Raw genomic sequence first — 21802 nt, 5'->3', positions numbered from 1 at the left:
ATAGTTTTAGATAGAATATCCATACAGGTACATGTAATATTTGTGGATCAGAGCTCACTAACCAGTGCAGCTAATTGTGTCAAGGCAGCATGTGCCGTGATGGGGTGTGTAGCTACTTGACACAGCCCTGATTAGGTATAAAGACAACTTCTTTTTAAAATATGTTTTTTATTTGCAAATGTAACAGAAAGAGGTAAAAAACACTGCCAGCCAACATTAACAGTAAGACTATTCCATCAATCCCAGTTTAAATGTATAAATCAATAAGATAGTCCATATGTCCAAATAAATATATTAAACTAGATTTGACGAATGTAAGCTAAGTGCAGGGAGACTTTCTCAGCACGGAGCAGTGGATGCAGGAATGTTTGTCCTTGCAGTCTTAAAAAAAGAAAAACAACCTCCAATGATGTCCTACTCAGAGTAGACCCATTGAAATTAATGCACCTAGGTTTGCCAGGCCCATTGATTTCAGTGGGTCCCCTCTGAGTAAGTCCAACGTTGGAGACAACCCTAAATCTGCTGGCCACCATAAGATCTCCACCTCCGTTGTCAATCCATTAGTCTCCAGGGATATAATTCAAGAGGTTTCTTCCTGCAACATGGACAATAATTTCCAACTAGACATAAGGCACCACTAAGCAAGGCCCAAATTTTATGCTTCAAAAGAAGATTTAATTGCCAGCATCTATCTGAAGCAGGCAACTCCCTTCTGTAAAGGCGCTAGGTTAAACATCATTTTCGTTGGCTTTGAAGCAATCTTGTTTCAAATCTAACAAAATGCCGTGCATAGATGCTAAGGCAGCTTCCCATTCGCAGAGCAGAAGAGGACAGGGTTGGAGACAACTGTGAGTAAGCCATCTCTGTGAGAGATATAGGTTCCAGTCCAACATTGCATTCCCATCTCTAACTCTGGCTTGCCAACCCTAAGCAGGAGGACTAGAATGCAAGGCCTCTCTAACAAGTCTATCCCATCAAGACGAATCCGTATCTACGTCCAACCTAACGAAATAAAAACATGCACCAATAAAAGCTTCTATACTAGGGCAGCGATACAAGTCGCGCTGTTAACCCCATCAAAGGAGAGACTCCCCTTCCTGCTTCAGAGACTTCTGCTTGGGTTGTCTCTGACCAAGTCCTCCTCAAAGTAGACCCGTTGAAACGACCAGGCCTAAGTTAGCCATGCCCCTTAACTTCAGCGGGTTTCCTGTGTGTGTAGGACTAGCATCGGCTACGACCCCTAATTTTTGGGGTCGTTTTCCTGCGTCGCCTCTTTGGCGTAATCTTGGAAATAGTCCACCGTGTTCCAGTCCGGCTTGAAACGCAGGATGTAGCACTTGGGGAGGTAATAAGCCGCAAGCAGCCCTGTAGCACACATGAGCATGGCACTCACCTGCACGGCAGGCTGGTACTCTAGCCCCACGGTGGTGTAGGTGGGGATGAAGAAGATCAAGGCGATGAAGTAAGCGAGCATGGCGAAGGTGATGCTGCGGGCGATGTTGTACTTCTTGGGAGACGTCTGCACCATGAAGGTGCAAAGGAACGAGGTGAAGGCCAGGAGGCTGTTGTTCCCGTGCATGATGGCGAAGGCAGCCCAGGACTTGATCCTGCACTGGATGAGGACTTGGGTGGCCAAGAGCTTGTAGTTCTTGCCCGGAGTGGACGGGTTGACATAGATGTACCCAAGGCAGAGGGCGCTTTCACCCAGAAAGCACAAGGCCACGATGGCCCACGGCCGCCTCTGGATCAGGTTGTGCAGGAAACCGCGGCGGCTGCTTGCAAAGTCGTTCACCAGCATGATCTGGAGGGCCTTGGCCGTGATGGTGGAGAAGCAAGGGTTGAGGCACAAGGCGAAGGAGGGCTGCTGCAACAGGCAGACGGTCGGGCTGGGCTTGCCGATGTAGAGGCCGCAGCTGAGGCACATCAGGGCCAGGCAGAGGAGGCCCACGAGGCACATGGCTCCCCCGGCGGCCTGCACCACGGGGGTGTGGAGGTTCCTCAGAAACAGGGACCCCGAGAGGCAGGTGAGAGTCACCGCGAATATCAGCAAGGCTACCAAGATGATGGCCAGAGGCTCGGACCAGAACAGATACTTTTCGCTGCGGTCGTAACACCGTGTGCTGCGTCCAGGGGACCACTGTTCCATGGGGCAGGCGGTGCAGGTTGTGTCCTCTGTAAAAGAGCAGAGAGGCAGCTGTACATTTTGCAAGCAAGGGGTGTCCTCCTGGGGAAGGGCCAGAGCACCTGGCTTTCACGCAACAGCTCCCAGGTTGCATTTGCATCCTCTCTAGGTAGAGCCGGGTGAGACTCCTGTTTGAAACCCTGGAGTGCTGATCCAGTCAGGGTAAAGGTAAAGGGACCCCTGACCATTAGGTCCAGTCATGGCCAGCTCTGGGGTTGCGGTGCTCATTTCGCTTTATTGACCGAGGGAGCCGGCTTACAGCTCCCGGGTCATGTGGCCAGCATGACTAAGCCGCTTCTGGCGAACCAGAGCAGCGCACGGAAATGCTGTTTACCTTCCCACCAGAGTGGTACCTATTTATCTACTTGCACTTTGACGTACTTTCCAACTGCTAGGTTGGCAGGAGCAGGGATCGAGCAACGGGAGCTCACCCCATCATGGGGATTCAAACCGCCAACCTTCTGACCGGCAAGTACTAGGCTCTGTGGTTTAACCCACAGCGCCACCCGTGTCCCATTCCGGTCAGGGTAGACTAAGCTAAAAGAGCCAGTGGTCTGACTCTGTATAATACAGCTTTCTCTGTACCAATATTTTAAGAGGAGGGTTGTAACTCAGTGGTAGAGCACCAGCTTTGCATGCAGAAGGTCCCAGGTTCAAGCCTTGGCATCTCCACACAGCCCAGGGAAAGATCCCTTGTCTAAAACCCTAGGCAGCTGCTGCCAGTCAGTGTAGGTAGTACAGCATTAGATGGAGCCAATGGTCTGGCTCTGTATGAGGCAGCTTCCTATGGTGGTGAAACCATTTTATCCAGGTGGGGAGTGAAATTTTAACTGGAGTCAAGTTTTTGGTTTCATGAAAAGCATCTGTTTTGACTAGTAGGAGTGGTTTTAGTGAGAAAGATAAGTATTTAATACAACCTTATTTTTTTACCGAAAACTTGAGCAGATTAATGCAGAAGTAGGGTGGAGGCGACTCAGGAATGAACAAACGTGGAACTGACACAGATCAGGAATCAACTGAGCTGTCCACCCCCATCTCCTCTCACCAAGAGCTGCTGTCCCTGTATACAGTGACTGTAGCTAGGGATGTAAAGAAGGAATCAATTTCTCTTCCAACCCATTTACATCACATGCAAGGCTGTTTCTGTTCTGCTGCAGTTCTGCTTGCAACACAAATGATTGCGTCTCGTATCCCTGTCTGCTGTGGCAGAATTTTACTTAACCAATGGATGTCATAATGGATTACATAATGAATTATGTTGTTCCGCATCATTCATTGCAATGCAAAGGGGGCATTGCCAATTATGTACCGTTTGCAGACCAAAAACAACAAGCAAATACCAATAGAATCTGCTGGATTGATTTCCGTTCTGGATATGGGGTGGATAAATGAACACCAGCAATTGCTGCTCATATACCTGTCAGAATTCTCTGCGATCTCTGAGTGTGACGCAGGGAAGTCACCCCAAGGCCCCAAACCTTCTCACCTGGAGAACTGCAATAAGTGCCCCTCTCGCAGTCAATGCAGTCGTAGCAGCAGAGGTGGAAACCCTTCATCCGACGGATCTGCCCAGCCTGACATGTCGTAAGGCACTCAGAGATGGGAGCCTAAGCAGAAGGGAGAGCAACCAATGTGAGCATGAAATGTCTACCTCCTGCAAAGCTATCTTCTTTTCCTTCTCTCTTGCTATTCCCTTTGCTCATCTTTCGTCCTTGTTCTCTGCAAGCTCCTTATACCGTTCCTTCTCCCCTCCATCTTCCTGCTCCCCCTTCCTGGGGTAAAGGCCATAGCTCAGTAGTAGAGCATCTGCTTTGCATGCAAAAAAGCCACAGGTTCAACCCCCAGGGAGGACTCAGAACAACTCGGGTCTGAAATCCTGGATCATAGAGTCACAGAGTTGGACGGGATCCCAAGAATCATCTGGTCCAACTCTCCACAACACGTGAATCTTTCATCCAATGTGGGGTTTGAACCCACAACCTTAAGGCCTTAAGGTCTGTCACTGCCAGTCAGTGCAGACAAATACTGAACGTTTCTGGCTCAGTATAGGACAGCTTCCTGTGTTCCTTTGTCTGGACAAATTAATTGTATCTGGCCTGCATGCACACCACGAATTTAAATCACACCCCCCCCAAATAAGCATTCTGGGAACTGTCATTAGTTATGGGTGCTGGGAATTGTAGCTGAGTTTGTTATGGGTGCTGAGGGGTAAGCTACCATTTCCAGAATTATTGGGGGCGTGGGGATCGTGTTTTAAATACATGTTGGGCACGCTGCCTTAGCATATCTAGCTTGTTGCCTTGGAGGAATGGCAGGATATAACTTTGAGAAACAAATAGGTCAGGCAGATACCGTATTTTTTGCTCCATAAGACGCACCTGACTATAAGACGCTCCTATTTTTAGAGGGGGAATACAAGTAAAAAAATATTCTTTAAAGAGAGCACTGAGCAGAGCCTGTGTGCTTCCCAGACTCTGCTCAGCGCTCCCTTTCACGAGCCGCGTGGAGCATGTATGTGGCGCTTGCAGGCTTTTCCCCAAGGAGGGAGGAGGGCAGCCCATCACTGACGGGCTGCCCTTCTCCCTCCTCAGGGAAAAGCCCCCAAGAGCCACACACACGCTCCGTGCAGCTCTTTAAAGGAAGTGCGGCTCTTGGGGGCTTTTCTGGGAGGTGGGGGAAGGGACTGAGGGGCTAAGCCAGAAGCTAGAACAGCGAGAGGGAGCGCTGCACAGTGATCCCTCTCGCTGTTCTGGCTTCTGGGATAGCAGCACAGCCTGCGTTCGCTCCATAAGACGCACACACATTTCCCCTTACTTTTTAGGAGGGAAAAAGTGCATCTTATAGAGCAAAAAATACGGTAATTAGTGTGGGGACATTTGTGGGTGGGAAGCAAGCAAAGAGATCACTCGCTTTACTGTACTCCTTTGTTGCATTCCTCCCCCTCTCTCTTTACCTTTCCATCCTCTGTGTGAAACTGGACCAAGGATGTATTGATGTTCAGTTTTGTGTTGAAGTTCCCGAGGGTGATGTGCTCAATCCCACTGTCCTGCCACCTCCAGCCAATGACCTCATAGCCGAGGTTGATGCTGCCGTAGTCTTCGAAATGGTGCAGCTGGTTGGAGATGTTGAAATGGACGTCTTTCAGTTTGTCCAGCAGCTGGATGGAAGGAAAAGGTGGCTGTGGGTGAGTCCTGTGCTAACTCCCGTGTCCCCCCACCCTTGGACCCCTAATCCCACGTCCCCTTGCCTGCACTAACTACTTCTCTGCAAGCCTGGCCCTACTGTTAGCCAAAGCAAGGCAGCCATATCAGGTGGCAAAGCGTGGCAGGACAAAGCTGTATGTGCCACTCAGCCTGCCTTGTGGCTCTTAAGCTGCCCTGCTGCTCTCGGGTGTGCTTGAGGGCATTATCCCATTGCCAGGAAGATTTTAGTGCAGGTTGGGGGACCTCTGGCCTTTGGGCCTAATTAAGCAAACCCATTCCCTGTTTGGTCCAAAGTTTGTTTTGGCCAAGTCATGTACGGTGGTACCTCGGGTTACAGACGCTTCAGGTTACAGACTCTGCTAACCCAGAAATATTACCTCGGGTTAAGAACTTTGCTTCAGGATGAGAACAGAAATCGTGCAGCGGCGGCACGGCAGTAGCATCAGGCTCCATTAGCTAAAGTGGTGCTTCAGGTTAAGAACAGTTTCAGGTTAAGAACAGACCTCCAGAACGAATTAAGTTCTTAACCCAAGGTACCACTGTAATGGACAGCAGCCGGTGCAGAATTTGGCAGCCAGGTTGCTCACCGGAGCAAGACAGTTTGAGCATATAACGCCAATCATGGCCCAACTACACCGGCTGCCAATCAGTTTCCAGCTGCCAATTCAAGGTGCTGGTTTTGACCTATAAAGTCTTGAAAGGCTCAGGACCTCAATACCTCAAGGACCGCATCTCCCCATATGAACCAATCTGACTCTGTGATCACCGTATGACGTCCTTCTCCATGTGCCCCCATGTGCACAGGAGCTCTGGAGGGTGGCAGCATGAAAATAGGCCTTTTCAGTGGTGGCTCCCCGCTTGTGGAATGCTCCCCCCAGGGAGGCTTGCCTGCCACCATCATCTCCTATCTTTAGGCACCAGGCAAAAACATGTGTTTTCTTCCAGGCCTTTGACTTTTAACGATCTGTGCCCTCCTTCAGAGGGTGGGATGTTTTAATACTGGCTTTTGAAAATATGAATGCATTTGAGATTGTTTGGTTATAAGCTGGTGTTAATGCATGTGCTAGTTATTGTTGTTAAGTTGTTTTGTGTTACTAAAACGTATAATAAATAATAACAATTTCAAACCACGTGGACGAAAACAGGTCACCAGGCCTCATTGTATTATCAGTTGATGGGCAGCTGACTGCCTCTCACCTACCTTCCAAGATTTGATGTTACCCTTATGACACTTCCCTCTCTGGGAGCACAACAAATTGTGGAGTGCGTGAGCCACACTGTACACTGCGGTGTAGACAGCGTACGTCTGCCGGTGCTTGAGCACCGCGGTGATGTTTCGGCGAGAGATGTAGTTGCATTGCCAGCATTGCGGTCCCAGGACATCGGAGTCCATCTTGTCCACTTCCTCCTGGGATGTGTTGCAGAAGCCATCCTCTTGGGTCAGCTCTAAAAGTCTGTAGACGTACTCCTCGAAGCCAGGGACTGTCCCCCCCTTTATGACAAAGCCGATGACTGTCCCAACGGCTTGGATCTTGTCCACAGAGGTGACCACGTCCGACATCACCCAGGCTTCGGTGGCCAACCACACCTTCTGGCTCAGCTCCAGCTCCAAGCACAGCTTGAAGAAAGCCCGGACAGGCCGGTCACTGGCGAAGAGGACGATGACGTTGACTTTGGACTCGTTGATCGACTGGATCGTCTGCCTCATCTTCACTTGGAGGCTCGGGTTGGACACGTCGGCTGGGATCAGCCCCTCGAAGGCGATGCAGATCTGTTTGCTGGCCACCATGGACGACAAAAGGCTGAGGCCTCCACGGCCATATTCATCGTTGCTGCCAATGACCACGATCCAATTCCACTTGAAAGCCTGCAGGAGCTCGACCATGGCTTCCAGCTGTCTCTTGTCACTGGGCACAGTCCGCAAGAAAGAGGGATACAGCTCCTCGTTGTTCAGGCCCTCCATGGTGGCTCCATAGCTGATCTGAAGGCCACAATCGTATCAATGTTTAATTTATTTGGTGACTTTGCAGGCCGCCATTCCAAAGAGACCAACTCGCCATGACTGCTTACAGCAGTGATGGCCAAACTTGGCCCTCCAAGTTTTGGGACTACACTTCCCATCATCCCTGACCACTGGTCCTGTTAGATAGGGATGGTGGGAGTTGTAGTCCCAAAACAGCTGGAGGACCAAGTTTGGCCATCACTGTAAAAACAATTAAAAACCACATTTCATGTCAAGCAATGCCCTAGTATCATACTACATGGAGGAGACCCATTGAAGTTAATGGACATGACAAACTGAGATCCATTAATTCCAATGGGTTTGCTCTAAAGCAGAAGTTGGTTGGGTACAACACATTAACGCTTTTCCCGTCATGTAATCTGGACCCAGCTAAGCTGGTGCCCTCAATATATTTGGGGCTGCAATTCCCATCAGTTGGGGTGGGAGTGTTCGGAAGGTTTGTGTCAGGGTTAGTGAGATAAAGTAGGATCAGTGTTGTTATTGTTTTGGGATAAATGGCGAGGGAGGATTTTGCTTGGGTATATTTAGAAGGGTAGAGTGTTTATATGGATCAAAGTCCATGTCCAATGGCCCTGCTAGCTAGGGATTATGGGAGTTGTAGTCCAACAACAGCTGGGCACCCAAGTTTGAGAAACGCTGCTTTGACCTAATGGTCATGTCCTTTGGTTAGAACAAATAAACCTATTGAATGAATGAGTAGGCCTTATTTGGAGACAACCCTGAACATGGAATAGGTGCATTTTACACTGCAGCATTTTGCGGTGGGCCTCACTGGTGCCTTCTCGGTAGTGGCGCCTGCCCTGTGGAACGCCCTCCCTTCAGATGTGAAGGAAATAAGCAGCTATCTTCTCTTTAAAAGACATCTGAAGGCAGCCCTTTTTAGGGAAGTTTTTAATATTTAATGCTGTATTGTTTTTAGCGCTTGATTGGAGGCCGCCCAGAGTGGCTGGGGAAACTCAGCCAGATGGGCGGGGTATAAATAATAAATTATTATTACTGTATTTTTCACTCTATAAGACGCACCAGACCATAAGACGCACCTAGTTTTTGGAGGAGGAAAACAAGAAAAAAAATATTCTGAATCTCAGAAGCCAGAACAGCAAGAGGGATCGCTGTGCAGCGAAAGCAGCAATCCCTCTTGCTGTTCTGGCTTCTGGGATAGCTGCGCAGCCTGCATTCGCTCCATAAGACGCACACACATTTCCCCTTACTTTTTAGGAGGGAAAAAGTGAGTCTTATACAGCAAAAAATACAGTATTATTATTCTCACGAGGGTGTCGTTTGCTCTTACGGTTATACTACCTGCGGGATCAGGAAGAAGCCGAACAGTTTGGCTGTCACTGAAGAGAGCATTGAGTCGTGAGGCCCGATGACAGCCGTCACCCGGGTCTGGTAGTCTGTGTAGTTGCAAAGGATCCCGATACTGTTTGTGCCTGCTCTGGACAGGAAGAGCAGGCTGGGCTGGAGGGTGACCACCGGTTCCATGCAGGTGTCGTAGATATCATAGCCAAGGCGGATCCCTGGCAGCAGCGTGGTGGAGTTGTTGATCTCCTCAATGGCAATCTTCATCCCAAGGGCCCAGACCAGACCGGCAGCATAAAGCCTGGGAGACAGAGGACAGAAGAGCGGGGATGGCGTTCTCTCTCATGGCAACATGCAGGGTTGAGTGCCAATCTCTCACATAGCCCAAACTGCACCACCCCCATGCAAAGAGGTGTCAGAGGCTTGGGGGGAACCCCCAAAGTGCGCAGAAGTACAGAAGTGCTCATTGGAGGGGGGGAGAGACCCCCGAAGGAGGCACCATCCCCGCTCCCCCAACACATGTGCAACAACCAAGTGAGCAGGGAACACTGTCAAACTGTCGAGGGTTTAATAAAACCGGGGGAAGTGTGTGGAATAGAGCATCCTGGAAGATATCTAGGTGGCTGGCTGGAACCCTGATCAGGAGCACACGGGCTTGCCTTAATAGCTCCCCTGAGTGGGTTCCCGATTGCAGGAAGGTGCACAAAGGCATGCCCGGGGGCTTCAGGGGTGGCCCTGCCCCTGCACAATTTGTGCCCTTCTGCTTTTGGCCAAAGAGGCGAATAGGGATGTTAGCTTGAGATAACTGGTGGATGGCAAGTTACTGGTTCCCTCTTTTCCCCGTTTGGCGGGGAAGTCTCTCTCTCAGGAGGTTGAGGACTCTCCTTCCTTGCAGGTTTTCAAGCAGAGGACAGATGGCCATCTTTCTATGGATGCTTTAGCTGAGATTCCTGCAGTGCCGGGGGTTGGACTAGATGAGCCTTGGGTTCCCTTCCAACTCTAAGATTCTATCTTCCTGCCACTACCCGTGACCCCCTAAAACGCCTCTCTCCAGAGTGACTACAGACCCATCCAGGGCCTTCTCAGTGATGGCTCCGACCTGGTGGAATGCTCTGTCCCATGAGACCAGGGCCCTGCAGGATTTAGCTTCCTTCCGCAGGGCCTGTAAGACAGAGCTATTCCGCCTGGATTTCAATTTGAACTTAGCCTGATCTTTTATTCCCCTTCCTTCCTTCCCTCCCCCTCCCCTTTTTATGAAGATTACCTGCTCTGGGATCCCACAGCTAATTCTCCCCTGGTCTCCCTGCTGGCCCAGATAGGACTAATTTAGCCAGCTAGCCCTGGTGATCACCTAATGTTTATTGGATGGATTTCCCCCCTAAATTGATTTTTGGATTCTGAATTTTTTATTATTCACATTTTATACTGTATTTTATGCTGTTTTTTGTTGTTGCATCAATTAAGTGTTTTAAATTTGTTGTTAGCCGCCCTGAGCCCGGTTTTCTGAACCAGGAACGGCGGGATATAAATAATAATTAAAAATAGTTATTTATTTAACAATGTGGGTTGGGGGCACGGATATGGGTAGGCGGAAGGGGTTGATTGTTTTTAAATAGGCACTGTATATTTATTTACTGAATTTCTACCTCACCTTTCTTTCTAAAGAGCTCGAGGCGGAGTCCATGGTTCACCCCCTCCCTTCCCCAATTAATCCTCACAGCAACCCAGGGAAGTAGGTCAGGCCAAGAGGCAGCAACTGCCCCAGGGACACACCCAGCGAGTTTCGTGCCTGAGCTGGGACATGAACTCTCGTTTCCCAGGTCCTAGTCCAGCACTTTAATCTCTACAGCACACTGGCTGTCTCTGAAGACAGCCTCTGAGGGCTTTTTGGTTTACATCCACTTTTAATCATTCTATTTGAGGCTGGTCAGAGCTCTTAAGCATAACTGAATTGCTGCTCCTTTTCTTCCTGTCCTGTATTACATAGGCTGGATGGTTACGTGGGAACCGGTTGAAGTTAAATCCTTCGAAGACAGAGGTCCTTTGGTTGGGTCGGGACGATATGGGGTTGGGGGGGCAACTCCCATCTCTTGTGGGGCGCAATTAGTGCCAGGACCGTCCGTTAAGAGTGTGGGTCTAATCTTTGACACCTCCGTTTCCATGGAGGCGCAGATCACAGCAATAACAAGGGCGGCATTTTTTCATCTCCGCCAAGCTAAGGAGTTGGCTCCTTACCTCTCTCGCCCTGACCTAGCCACTGTGATCCACGCGACGGTCACCTCCAGACTGGATTATTCTAACTCACTCTACATAGGGTTGCCCTTGAGACTGATCCAGAAACTCCAGCAGGTGCTGAATGCCGCTGCGAGACTCCTTACGGGGTCCTCACCGTGGGATCACATTCACCCGGTGCTATACCAGCTGCACTGGCTCCCGGTAGAGTACAGGATCAGGTTCAAGGTGCTGATTTTAACCTTTAAAGCCCCATACGGCATGGGACCCTCGTACCTACAGGACCGCCTCTCCTGTTATGTCCCACAGAGGACCTTACGGTCTTCAAACAAAAACATCTTGGAGATTCTGGGCCACAGGGAGGTTAGGCTGGCCTCAACCAGAGCCAGGGCTTTTTTGGCCGTGGCCCCGATCTGGTGGAACGCTCTGTCACAAGAGACTAGGGCCCTGCAGTACTTGACATCTTTCCGCAGGGCCTGCAAGACAGAGCTGTTCCACCAGGCCTTTGGCCAAGGCACAGTCTGACCCGCTCCTTCTGTAACCCTCACAGAACTCTAGCCCAATGGTTGCCATTAATTTGATTTTGAATTGATTTTAGAATGAGTTGATTTTAGAATGCATTTTAATTGATTGGGATTTTATGTGAATTGTGTTACTTTTATTGTTGTTAGCCGCTCTGAGCCCGGCTTCGGCTGGGGAGGGTGGGATATAAATAAATTATTATCATCATCATCATCATCATCATCATCATCATCGAGCAGTAGAGTTGGCAGGGACCTGTTTAGTCCAACCTCTTGCAATGCAGGAATCTGTTCCGCTGTTGGTTCCTAGACTGAACTGTTGCTGCTGTAAAATTTGTGCTGTATTACAATCCATGATGCGAATGACCTTGCCAACTTTTGTTTTGTTTTTTTAACCTTTCAGGGCACGCTGCCCTCCCGAGGCAGCTTACAAGACCCTTAAAACACATGCAAATAACGTTTCAGAGAACAGCAAAACCCTAAATGTATAAACGTGTGAGGGGGGGGGGGAATTCCCAGCTTAAGAAAGCGACTCCCATTCCCAGTCTTTGCTTTTATTATGACATTGAAGAACAATCTTAAAAATGATTCTGATACAGGGAAATAAATCAACTTAAAAGGCTCATTGAAAAAAAGGAAAAGTCTTCAGGAAGGTCTTGTTGACACTTGCATTTTGAATAATTTTACTTTAAAAAGCTGGCTAGTTAATTGGGGACAGCATTCAAATCTACTCCATAGTTTCCCGTTGACAATTAATCTGACATTCTTTCAGCCCTGAGGGTGCGTAGGGGCGACTTGCCACGGGCTGGGGGTGGCCAGAGACAAAAGGGAGTGGAGCAATGGAAGTACCGTGTTTTTTTGCTCTATAAGACTCACTTTTTCCCTCCTAAAAGGGGGAATGTGTGTGCGTCTTATGGAGCAAAAGCAAGCTGCGCAGCTATCACAGAAGCCAGAACAGCAAGAGGAATTGCTGCTTTCACTGCGCAGCGATCCCTCTTGCTGTTCTGGCTTCTGAGATTCAGAATATTTTTTTCTTATTTTCCTCCTCCAAAAATTAGGTGCGTCTTGTGGTCTGGTGCATCTTATAGAGCGAAAAATACTGTAACTCTTCATTCAGTTAAGTCCAGCCACACACAAGACAGGGGTTTCTGCATCGCCACCTCCCCAACCATCGCTATGTCTTTTCCATTTTTGCTGCCTTACCTCTCACAGTTGTAAATGTCAGGCAGGGTCCGTTCCGTCACGTTGGAGGTGAGCACCGTGAAAGGGAACAAGCCGCCCAGTATGTAGTCTCCGGGTCTTCTAAACTGGGAAGACATGCAGCGATAGCTCTGGGCCTGGGCCCAACCCAGACCGAGGCTGAGCAGGAAGAAAGCAGACATGTCTCTCGGCTGTTTCTGAGACTGGTCTGCGTGTGGACAGCCTAACTTTGAACGAGGCAGGGGAGCCCCTTAGAAAGCCAAATGTTTTGTTCAATAAAATTTCCAGCAGGTGGGAAGCATCCTGAGAGAATTTGTTTAGCAAAGCACACACTGCATGAGCAGTGTAGGTGTGGAAGAAGCCATAGTTAGCCACCCGTGCTAACCAAATCTTCTGCGGCATTCTGTTGAGTTGGGCCCCTCTGCAATCTGGCCCTCCCTGCCACGAGGGATTTATTCAAACAGGGTGGTCTTGAAAGGTTCCTGATTTTTTGCAAGCAGGTGCTGGGCTTTCCTTGCTTTTGGATTGAGGTGTTCCCAAAGCAAAGGAAGGATTGAACTCTGATTAATAAGAATACCCACAGAGGCTTGAACCAGCAAGACTCTGGGAAGGGTGCGTATAATAATCTGTGCCTCCCTCTGCACCCCTCGGCCCAGGTAGTTTTATTCACAAAAGAACTTTTACAGAGTGTTCGTAAGAACCAATCAGATTTCTTCTGAGCATTTCAACAAACCCCACATGGGGACAAAGTTAAACTACCAAAACTAATTAAGCATGGGGTAAATAAAACAGAACTACAAAGGAGTGCATTTGGCAACCCTGGGAGGTGATAAACAAGCAATATACATGATAAGAAGGATGGCCAGGAAGATAGCGATCATTATCACCTTCATGTGAAACCTGTTTCCTGGCCCTAAGATTAACATCCTGGGATTAACATATCAGAAAAGCTACATCAAAGAAACTGCCCACTGTCTTTGATGACCCAGGATGCCTCCCTGGTGAAGCAACTGGCAGTGTACGTGACTGGTCAAGAAAGAGAAATGGAACAGTAGAGGAAATGGCCAGAGATGCAGAGGGTTGTGGGATTTGATCAGAAATCATTGTCAATGTATCAAACCCAATGCATTCATTGTGGACACAATGGCTTGATGCATATTTTATAATTCCTCATAGAATCCCACCTGACCCCACACTCTGGATATTTGCATTCCTACATTGGATCAAACAACTTTCGGAACCGCTGTTGGGGAAAGGTTGGGTACTGGTCCCAGGTTTGGGGGTGGGCCTCGATGCCACCCATAGAGAACCCCCTGCTCTCTCTCTCCCCCCCCCAGCTGTTGACACGCCAACCCTTCCTCTGCCTGTGCCTCAGGGCCTGGTCTGCGCTGCACCACAGGACTAAGGGAGTAAAACAAACCACAGTCCCTGGTTCAGAGGCAACACTAAACCAAGGCTTGTGGTTTGTTGCTTTTGCTCGCTGGCAGGGAGCTAGCTTTGTGTTTGCAACAAACCATTAGTTATGGTTTACCACTGGCGGGGTGGGGAACCTCAAGCCTGGAGGCTGAATGCGGCCCTCCAGGCCTCTCTACCTGGCCCTTGGATCTCTCCCAAGGCCACATCCTTCAGTGGCCTTGCTTCACATCCTCCACAAGTGTATTTGCCTGGCTGGAGTGCATTCTTGGCCTCTAGTGTGCCTGAACGGAGGATAATAATAGGTGTGCGTGCAGAAACTATCCTAATTCTTTTGCCCCTGGCTCAGAAGGGAATGTGGCCCTTGGCATCCAAAAGGTTCCCCAACCCTTTCCTGGGAGGGAGCAAGGTGTTGTGCCAAGGTTTACTGCTCCTTCACTCCCACTTTAGGAAACTGCCTTTATACAGAGTCAGACCCCAGGTTCACCTGGTTCAGGATTGTCTACACTGACCAGCAGTGGCTCTCCAGGGCTTCAGACTGAGGGTCCTTCCCAGCCCCACCTGGAGATGCCAGGGATTGAACTGGGACTTTGCACATGCAAGGCAGATGCTCTGTCGCTGACCTATGGCCCCTCTCATGTCATGGCAACAGGCATCAGCATTGATATACCCGTGTCAGGTGATAACGCTGTGTTTGTTTCCTGCCACGCTGCCATTCCTCCACCATCTGAAAGTCTGTGGTGGTTGTTTGTGGTCTGTGTCCCCCCACTGCTATTGCCCCGGCTGTGGGGCCATGAATTAAGGTCCTAATGGTGCTGCTGCCATTAGCAACTGTTTGCTAATGGGGTGCGGGGAGGTTATGATTTAGGGGGAGGCTTTTGGGTCTCATTAAGGGCCTTCTGCTGCATTAGAGATCTGCATTGGCTCCCAGTATGTTTCCAAGCACAATTCAAAGTGTTGCTGCTGACCTTTAAAGCCCTAAACGGCCTCGGTCCTGTATACCTGAAGAAGTGTCTCCACCCCCATCGTTCAGCCCGGACACTGAGATCCAGCGCTGAGGGCCTTCTGGTGGTTCCCTCACTGCGAGAAATGAGGTTACAGGGAACCAGACAGAGGGTCTTCTCAGTAGTGGCACCTGCCCTGTGGAACGCCCTCCCTTCAGATGTGAAGGAAATAAACAGCTATCTTCTCTTTAAAAGACATCTGAAGGCAGCCCTGTTTAGGGAAGTTTTTAATATTTGATGCTGTATTGTTTTAACACTTGATTGGAAGCCTCTCAGAGTGGCTGGGGAGACTCAGCCAGATGGGCGGGGTATAAATATTATATTATTATTATTATTATTATTATTATTATTATTATTATTATTATTATTCGAGCACCTTGTTCATGGCAGAACCGTGAAAAATCCCTATGCGGCCATCAGGACTGAAATTGAGGACACCACCACGTATACACAGGACAGGTGATTATTTGAACCCAAGCAATATAAGAGGTAAATACATATCTATATCTATATATACAAATCACAGTGCATGCATGGAGTAAACAGTGCCATAAGTGCAAATACTTTCATTGTGCCCCCACATCTCCCCCCCACCACCACAAAGGCATTGATAGTTTAGAAATCATACAAGGCAGGAAACATGAGAGCACCATAGATACATGACTCATTTGTATCCAGAAAGGAATCTTAACATAACAGCATATCGTGATTCAGAAATAATAATAATACCACTTTAAAAACACAGGTATGATTGATTTGTAACACGAAAGGAATCTTAATATAACAGCGTATCACGGCCCCAAAATAATAACGCCACGTTTAAAACACAGGTATGATTGTCTTCAAGCCAAAGGCGTGGTCAACAGCCTTATGCAAGTTCGAAACTCACAGTGACTTTAAAAAAACAAAAAGCTTTTCTAAGTGAACAGTCTTGCCGTGAGAGAGAAAGACAGGGAGTGAAGAGGTGTGAAGATGGTTCAGGAGTTCAGTTTCATCAGGGGTGGGGATCCAGTGGTTCTCCAGCTATGTTTCATTCACTTATTTAGAAGTTGTGTATATACCACTCAAAACAAAACAAAACTTCTAGGTAGCTTGCACAAGACACATTTGTGGGGGTCCACAGGTCTCCCACCCTTACTAGGGAGATTGTTCCCACTTCCAGCATGCTAATGATTGTTGATTTCTGGATTGTAGCAGTGTGCAATATTTTTGCCTTCCCCTGTGTGTATGGAAGGAGATTCCGCTCCCTCCCCACTTTGAATTCTTATTTGTCCCTGCATACCCACACAGTGCTGCCCCTCAGCTGGGTATACTAAATGCTCAGCAACATGCCTGGCTGGTGACTGATGAAAGGACCCTGTTTTTGCACCCATTGCCCCTATCCCAAACCCCACAGGCTGTTCATGCTCAAGAGTGGGAGGAGTCTGGGTAGAGGGAGTCACAGGCTAGTAGGGATCTGCATGTGATGCCCTGAAGGGCTTCAGGTTTGTGGGCGCATTACCTGCGTCTGTGTGTGGAAGGGAGGGCTCAATAGAACCCCGGTGGGATTCTCCCTTCAGGCATATGTATCATGGCAATCCTGAGCAATCTTGCCCCTAAAGTCTTCCCCTTGTCACATGGTCATTGAAACAGGTATATACATCAGTCCACTGTAAAAGGCCCCCTTTCCCCTTTAAAGCTTAATTCGATCTGAAGGGTGGAGGGGATACAGCTACACCTTGATTAAACAAAACCAGGGTTGATTGGCAGAGAGCACAAGTGAGCCGAGAGGCTGGGGAAACCCCTGCTTCCAGGCCCTCATCCACCCCCCTGTGATTAAGTACATTCATTGCTTATGCAGTTTTACCTCCCGTACACATCGGGGAAGACTGTAGCTTTAAAAACCATGTGATGAAACGGTGGCGAGCCTTCGGCCCTCCAGATGTTGCTGGGCTCCCATCAGCCCCCCAGCCAGCACAGCCAAATGGTCAGGCCTGAGGGGAGCTGGAGTCCAGCTACATCTGGAAGGCTGACAGGTTCCTCACCCCTACTGTAGGAGCAGCATTCCCCACTGCAAAGGAGAGATGGAGGATGGTCTCTATTTGGAAGAGGCATTCATTGACTCCTGAGAGTGGGGAATGCCTCTTCTTAGGTCAGGGGTTTTTTGGGGGGGAGGGACTCCAAATCCCATCAGCCCCAGCCAGCATGGCCAGCCATCAGGGATGATGGGAGTTGTAGTTCAAGCAGATTCTTGGACTCCGACTCCCATGAGCCCCAGCCCAGTGGTTGGGAGTTGGAGCCCAAGAACATCTGAATGGCTGTAGGTTCCCCACTGCAGTCAAAGAGGAACTGGGGCCAGTTCTGTTTCTCCGGAAATCTGGCTGATTGAACCCCGAATAGGGATGGTTTGAAGGCTCAAACGATTCCAGCAATAAGAAACCTGATTTATAGGAGAGAGCTGAGAAGCAGAGAGCTAGATCTTGGTGCCAACAAGCAGGCCTGGAAATGGATAGGCATGAGATGTACGATCAATGCTTGCTTTTTCGTCAGTGGCATTCAGAGAAACGCTTGATTGTGGGGATCCGCTCTGCTACGGGAGGTCCAGGAGTTTGTGCCGGCTGTAAAGTTCCTGTGTGATATCGTAGAGCTTCGTGATGTGGGGCAAAGCTTCTCCCAGCATCTCCACTGCCTCCTCGTTGCTGCCCACCTTCATGTTCTCAAAGAAAGCTTCCCGGTTGGGCAGAGTGCAGAAGGCAATGGTGGTCGCCTTGCGGATAATCCAAGGGTGGTAATTGGCCAGAGAGGCATTGTACGAATCTGTGCATACCACCGATGTCCTGCAGTCTGTGCCACCGGTCCGCAGGCCCTCCAGGAAGAGCTGCAGCCATAGGAGGGCCCGGTGGAGGCGCAGGATCGTCCGGCAGCCTGATACGGGGCGTTCGGTGTTCTTCTTCATGTCTACCAGGTTGTTGGCCATCTCGTAGCTCACCATGGATTGAAGGGTTCTGTAGCTCTCCTTATGGGGGCCGCTTCGGAATTCCTCCATGATTTGGATTTTGATCACCGCGTCTTTGGAAACGAAGGTGAAGATCGTGCCCATGGTGTTCAGAAACCTGATTTCCAAAACAGAACCCTGTGGTTACAAGGAGCCTTCAAGGTGGGAAACCTTGAAGGCAGCCCTCCTGGCCTCTCTGTCTGGCCCTCTCCCCAGCCCACACCCCCTCAATGGCCCTACTCTTCATAAACCAGCTGGACACTCTGCTAACACTCTTGCATGCCTGGAAGGAGGATAGAGAGGGTGTGTATAGACTAGCCTGCTGCCAAAAGGTAAAATATGCATTAGAAGCTCCACTCGATGTTGCCTCTGGCCCTGCCCACTGCTGAGATGCGGCTGTGGAGCTGAAAAAAGGTCCCCACCCTTGGTTTAGAGGCGCAACCCAACAGAATGAATGACAGAAGTTTCCACCTAGATCCATGCGGGCCGGTTCAACAAGAAACAATTTACAGTCAGAGGGCAGGCTTCGCTTCCCTGCAGCTCTTCAAGGGCAAGGACTATCTGCTGATGGGCTCCCACTCACTTTTCCTGTTCCTTGTGGGTGGAAGAGGGAGCATTGAATGCCATGAGGACACTTGCAGAGAGGTGGCAGGACCGGGGCCAGTGACCCCATTTTTTGCCTTGGTCAGTAACAAAGGAAGAAGAAGAAGAAGAAGAAGAAGAGAAGAGTTTGGATTTGATATCCCGCCTTTCACTCCCCTTCAGGAGTCTCAAAGCGGCTAACGTTCTCCTTTCCCTTCCTCCCCCACAACAAACACTCTGTGAGGTGAGTGGGGCTGAGAGACTTCAAAGAAGTGTGACTAGCCCAAGGTCACCCAGCAGCTGCATGTGGAGGAGCGGAGACGCGAACCCGGTTCCCCAGATTACGACACTACCGCTCTTAACCACTACACCACACTGGGAAGTGCCTTATAATGAGGCATTGTGTTGCCCCATGTAGGTCAGTGTGGTCTACACTGACTGGCAGAGGCGCTTTAGGCATCTGAGCAGCCACAGGTTCCCAACTCCCAATGTGGAGTGAGATCTAAGCTTGGTTCCCTAACTAGGTGGACAGCCTTACCTGACAAGCCCTTTCCAGCCTGCTAAGTAAGGGTCCATTAGGATTTCCGACTTCTCGTCAATACAGGACTTGAAAGTGGCCAGCACTTCCCTCAGGTTGTGTCCATCATCCCCGTAGGCCATGGCGAAGCTCTGGAACAGACAGCAAGAGTCAACAGCTGCTTGGTGGATAAACCATAAATGAGCCCAGGAACATTGGGAGTTGCCTTATCCCTGGCCAGATCGTTACGCAAGAAGAGCCCTGCTGGATCAGGCCAGTAGTATCAAGTCGTATGCAAATAATAAGCAAGATCAATCGGGTTTGTGGGATGGAGGGACGGAACGTGTTTCACTGGGAGGGCCCCTGTTTGTGGGCCCCTCAAGCGATACACGTTTGGCTCCTTTCATTATAGGCTTTTAAACATGCTTTGGTAACTCTTGTTTTGACCCGGTTTTACAAGGTGCCTGACATGTTTAACCTGTTGCGGTCTCCGTTTTCATTTTTTTCCCCTGGCATTAGCCAGCCAGTAGCACGTATTAGACTGCCTGTAAACAGAGAGCTATGATTGTAGGTATACTGAAGTAGATGTTGTTTAAATTATGAGCGTGAACTATCTTGCCCTGAAAGTCAGTGTAGAAATATTGGGTTGACTCACGGTAGTCTCACTGAAATTACTTATTCATTTATTTTATGAGGTTTTTACACTGTTTGTGTAAAAAACAAAATCAAAAACCCTCAAAATGGTTTACAAAAAAGGTAAAACAATAAAATTATCAATAAGAAAAATAAGACAATAATGGACCTAACTTTCACTATTCCATTTCAGTGGCTCTATTCTAAACAGGACTAAGGTTGGATACAACTCACTGAAAAATCCTAATCTGGGTGTTACTCCCATTGACCTTAATGGGGCTTACTTCTGAACAGATGTGAGCAGTATCGCTTGGTAAGCAAACAAAACTGAAAAACAAAACTATGCAACCTCCTTCTCTGTCTGGGTTTTGATACTTTTTTAAAAAAAAACTTTCCCTCCTATCCCCCAACTGCTCTAAGTACCAGTTGAGTAGATCCTTTGAAGCTGACATAACTTAGGTACATCAGTTTCAGTGCATATACAGTGGTACCTCTAGATACGAACGCATCTAGAGGTAAACGTAACTAGCGATGGCACGTCTGCGCACGCGCGTGTCGCTTTTCGCCACTTCTGTGCATGACGTCATTTAGAGCGTCTGTGCATGCGGCGAAACCCGGAAGTAACGCGCTCCGTTACTTCCGGGTTGCCGCGGAGCGCAACTCGAATGTGCTCAACTCAAAGCGTCTTCAACCAGAGGTATGACTGTACTCGAATATAATTGGATACAACCCAATACTACTACTATTTTTTAAAAAAAATTAATTGCCCATCTGTTTTTACAGTTGTGCTTAGGTTTTAATTTTTGGATGGGATTCCTGGTTTGGACCGATAACAGTTTTAACAACTCTGTCTCACAATTTTAGGAGAATGATTCCTCCCTCGACACGCACCTCAATATGTTTAAGTACTATGTATGCTGCCTTGACAGGATGTTCCTGTTTTGAAAGGCAGCCTCGAAGTCCATTTTTTAAAAACCATATATTTAATTTACAGATCACTTCCTTGAAGTGATTTCACAACGGAAACATCAGCAACTAGAAGATATATAAAATAGTTTTGTTGTAAAAACTTTTTTTAAAAAAAATTTCAAATGATTAATACACACACACACACACACACACACACACACATACTCTCACACACATATGTATCCAATGCTAACCCTACCCAGAGTAGACCTGTTACCGGAATTCCTGCTACAGACCCATAAATGGACTTATGCAGAGCAGACCCATAAATGGACTTGGCTAAGGTAAGATTTATTCATTTCAATGGGTGGGTGTCCTCGCATTCATTAACTGCAGTTGGCCTGCTCTTGAGTAGGACAAGCACTGGACGCAACTGAATGGGTCTACTCTTGAGTGTAAGTTACTTGGTATACAACCCCGGCAACAGAAGTAATTTAACATTTAACTGATCTATAAAATAATAAAAATAATAAAATCTCAGGTGTACAGGGCTGGGAGCCGCAAGTGCGCTGGGTTCCTCTTTCTTCTGCCCCATCGGCCTCCTTTTTCCAAGCCTCTGCCCCATATCAGCCCTCCATGGGAAGAGGAAGGGCCTCTCCCTTAGGGGGGTCTCTTCTCCCCCTCCCCAGCAACCAGACTGACTTACCTTAGCGACCGCTTCCTTCTTTCCAACTGCAGCGCAGCCAATGAAAGCCCGCCTCCTGCTCACCTGTCTCCGCCTACCTCCTCTCCTCGACCAATCGCCTGCCATTCCTAGGTTCCGCAGAGGCGAGGGTTCCCAAGCCGCGCCAGCCAATAGGAGCGCGGAAGCTAGTTCTGGAACCTACGCTTCCGTAACATTCAGGCGCGCAGGGACGGAGGTATACTTCCCGCGTGGTGCATCCAAGGCGCATGCGCGCCAGTCCCAAGCCCGTGCGTTCTGTAGAGATAAAAAAAAAAAGTTTAGAGTCGCAGGCTCTCGGCGCTCGTCTGTGAACTTTAACACGGACCCAAAACTTCTGACCTAACGTTTCATGCGCTAGCCTGTAACCCCGTAAATGAGGTTAA

General features: G+C 48.8%; 3 protein-coding genes across 4 annotated transcripts in view; 1 reads left to right on the top strand and 2 right to left on the bottom strand.

Moving 5' to 3' along the window:
• The window catches only part of DVL1 (dishevelled segment polarity protein 1), a 129955-nt gene extending 113270 nt beyond the window's left edge, over positions 1 to 16685 (top strand). Inside the window, exon 16 of the transcript XR_014551628.1 lies at positions 14527 to 16685. The gene's annotated coding sequence lies outside the window, so the exon portion shown is untranslated. The remainder of the gene's footprint in view (positions 1 to 14526) is intronic.
• TAS1R3 (taste 1 receptor member 3) lies at positions 149 to 13258 on the bottom strand. The gene is made up of 6 exons (XM_083628618.1): positions 12667 to 13258; positions 8711 to 9011; positions 6587 to 7366; positions 5136 to 5339; positions 3669 to 3789; positions 149 to 2172 (listed from the first exon to the last, which is right to left on the bottom strand). The coding sequence occupies exons 1-6, from the start codon at positions 12843 to 12845 to the stop codon at positions 1241 to 1243; spliced, it is 2517 nt and encodes an 838-aa protein (XP_083484744.1). The 5' UTR covers positions 12846 to 13258; the 3' UTR covers positions 149 to 1240.
• On the bottom strand, positions 15526 to 21598 carry CPTP (ceramide-1-phosphate transfer protein). Of its 2 annotated transcripts, none has more exons than XM_083628970.1 (3): positions 21402 to 21598; positions 19175 to 19305; positions 15526 to 18172 (listed from the first exon to the last, which is right to left on the bottom strand). In XM_083628970.1, exons 1-3 carry the CDS (start codon positions 21504 to 21506, stop codon positions 17650 to 17652), a joined length of 759 nt encoding a protein of 252 aa, XP_083485096.1. In that variant the 5' UTR covers positions 21507 to 21598; the 3' UTR covers positions 15526 to 17649. The 2 variants fall into 2 exon arrangements, with proteins under 2 accessions (XP_083485096.1, XP_083485097.1); XM_083628971.1 differs by lacking the exon at positions 21402 to 21598 and adding an exon at positions 21243 to 21395.
• Positions 21599 to 21802: the final 204 nt, after the last annotated feature.

This window comes from Podarcis filfolensis (genome assembly GCF_964270895.1).
Source record: "Podarcis filfolensis genome assembly, chromosome: 8".
Lineage (NCBI taxonomy): Eukaryota > Metazoa > Chordata > Lepidosauria > Squamata > Lacertidae > Podarcis > Podarcis filfolensis.
This window is presented reverse-complemented; position numbering and strand designations above follow the sequence as displayed.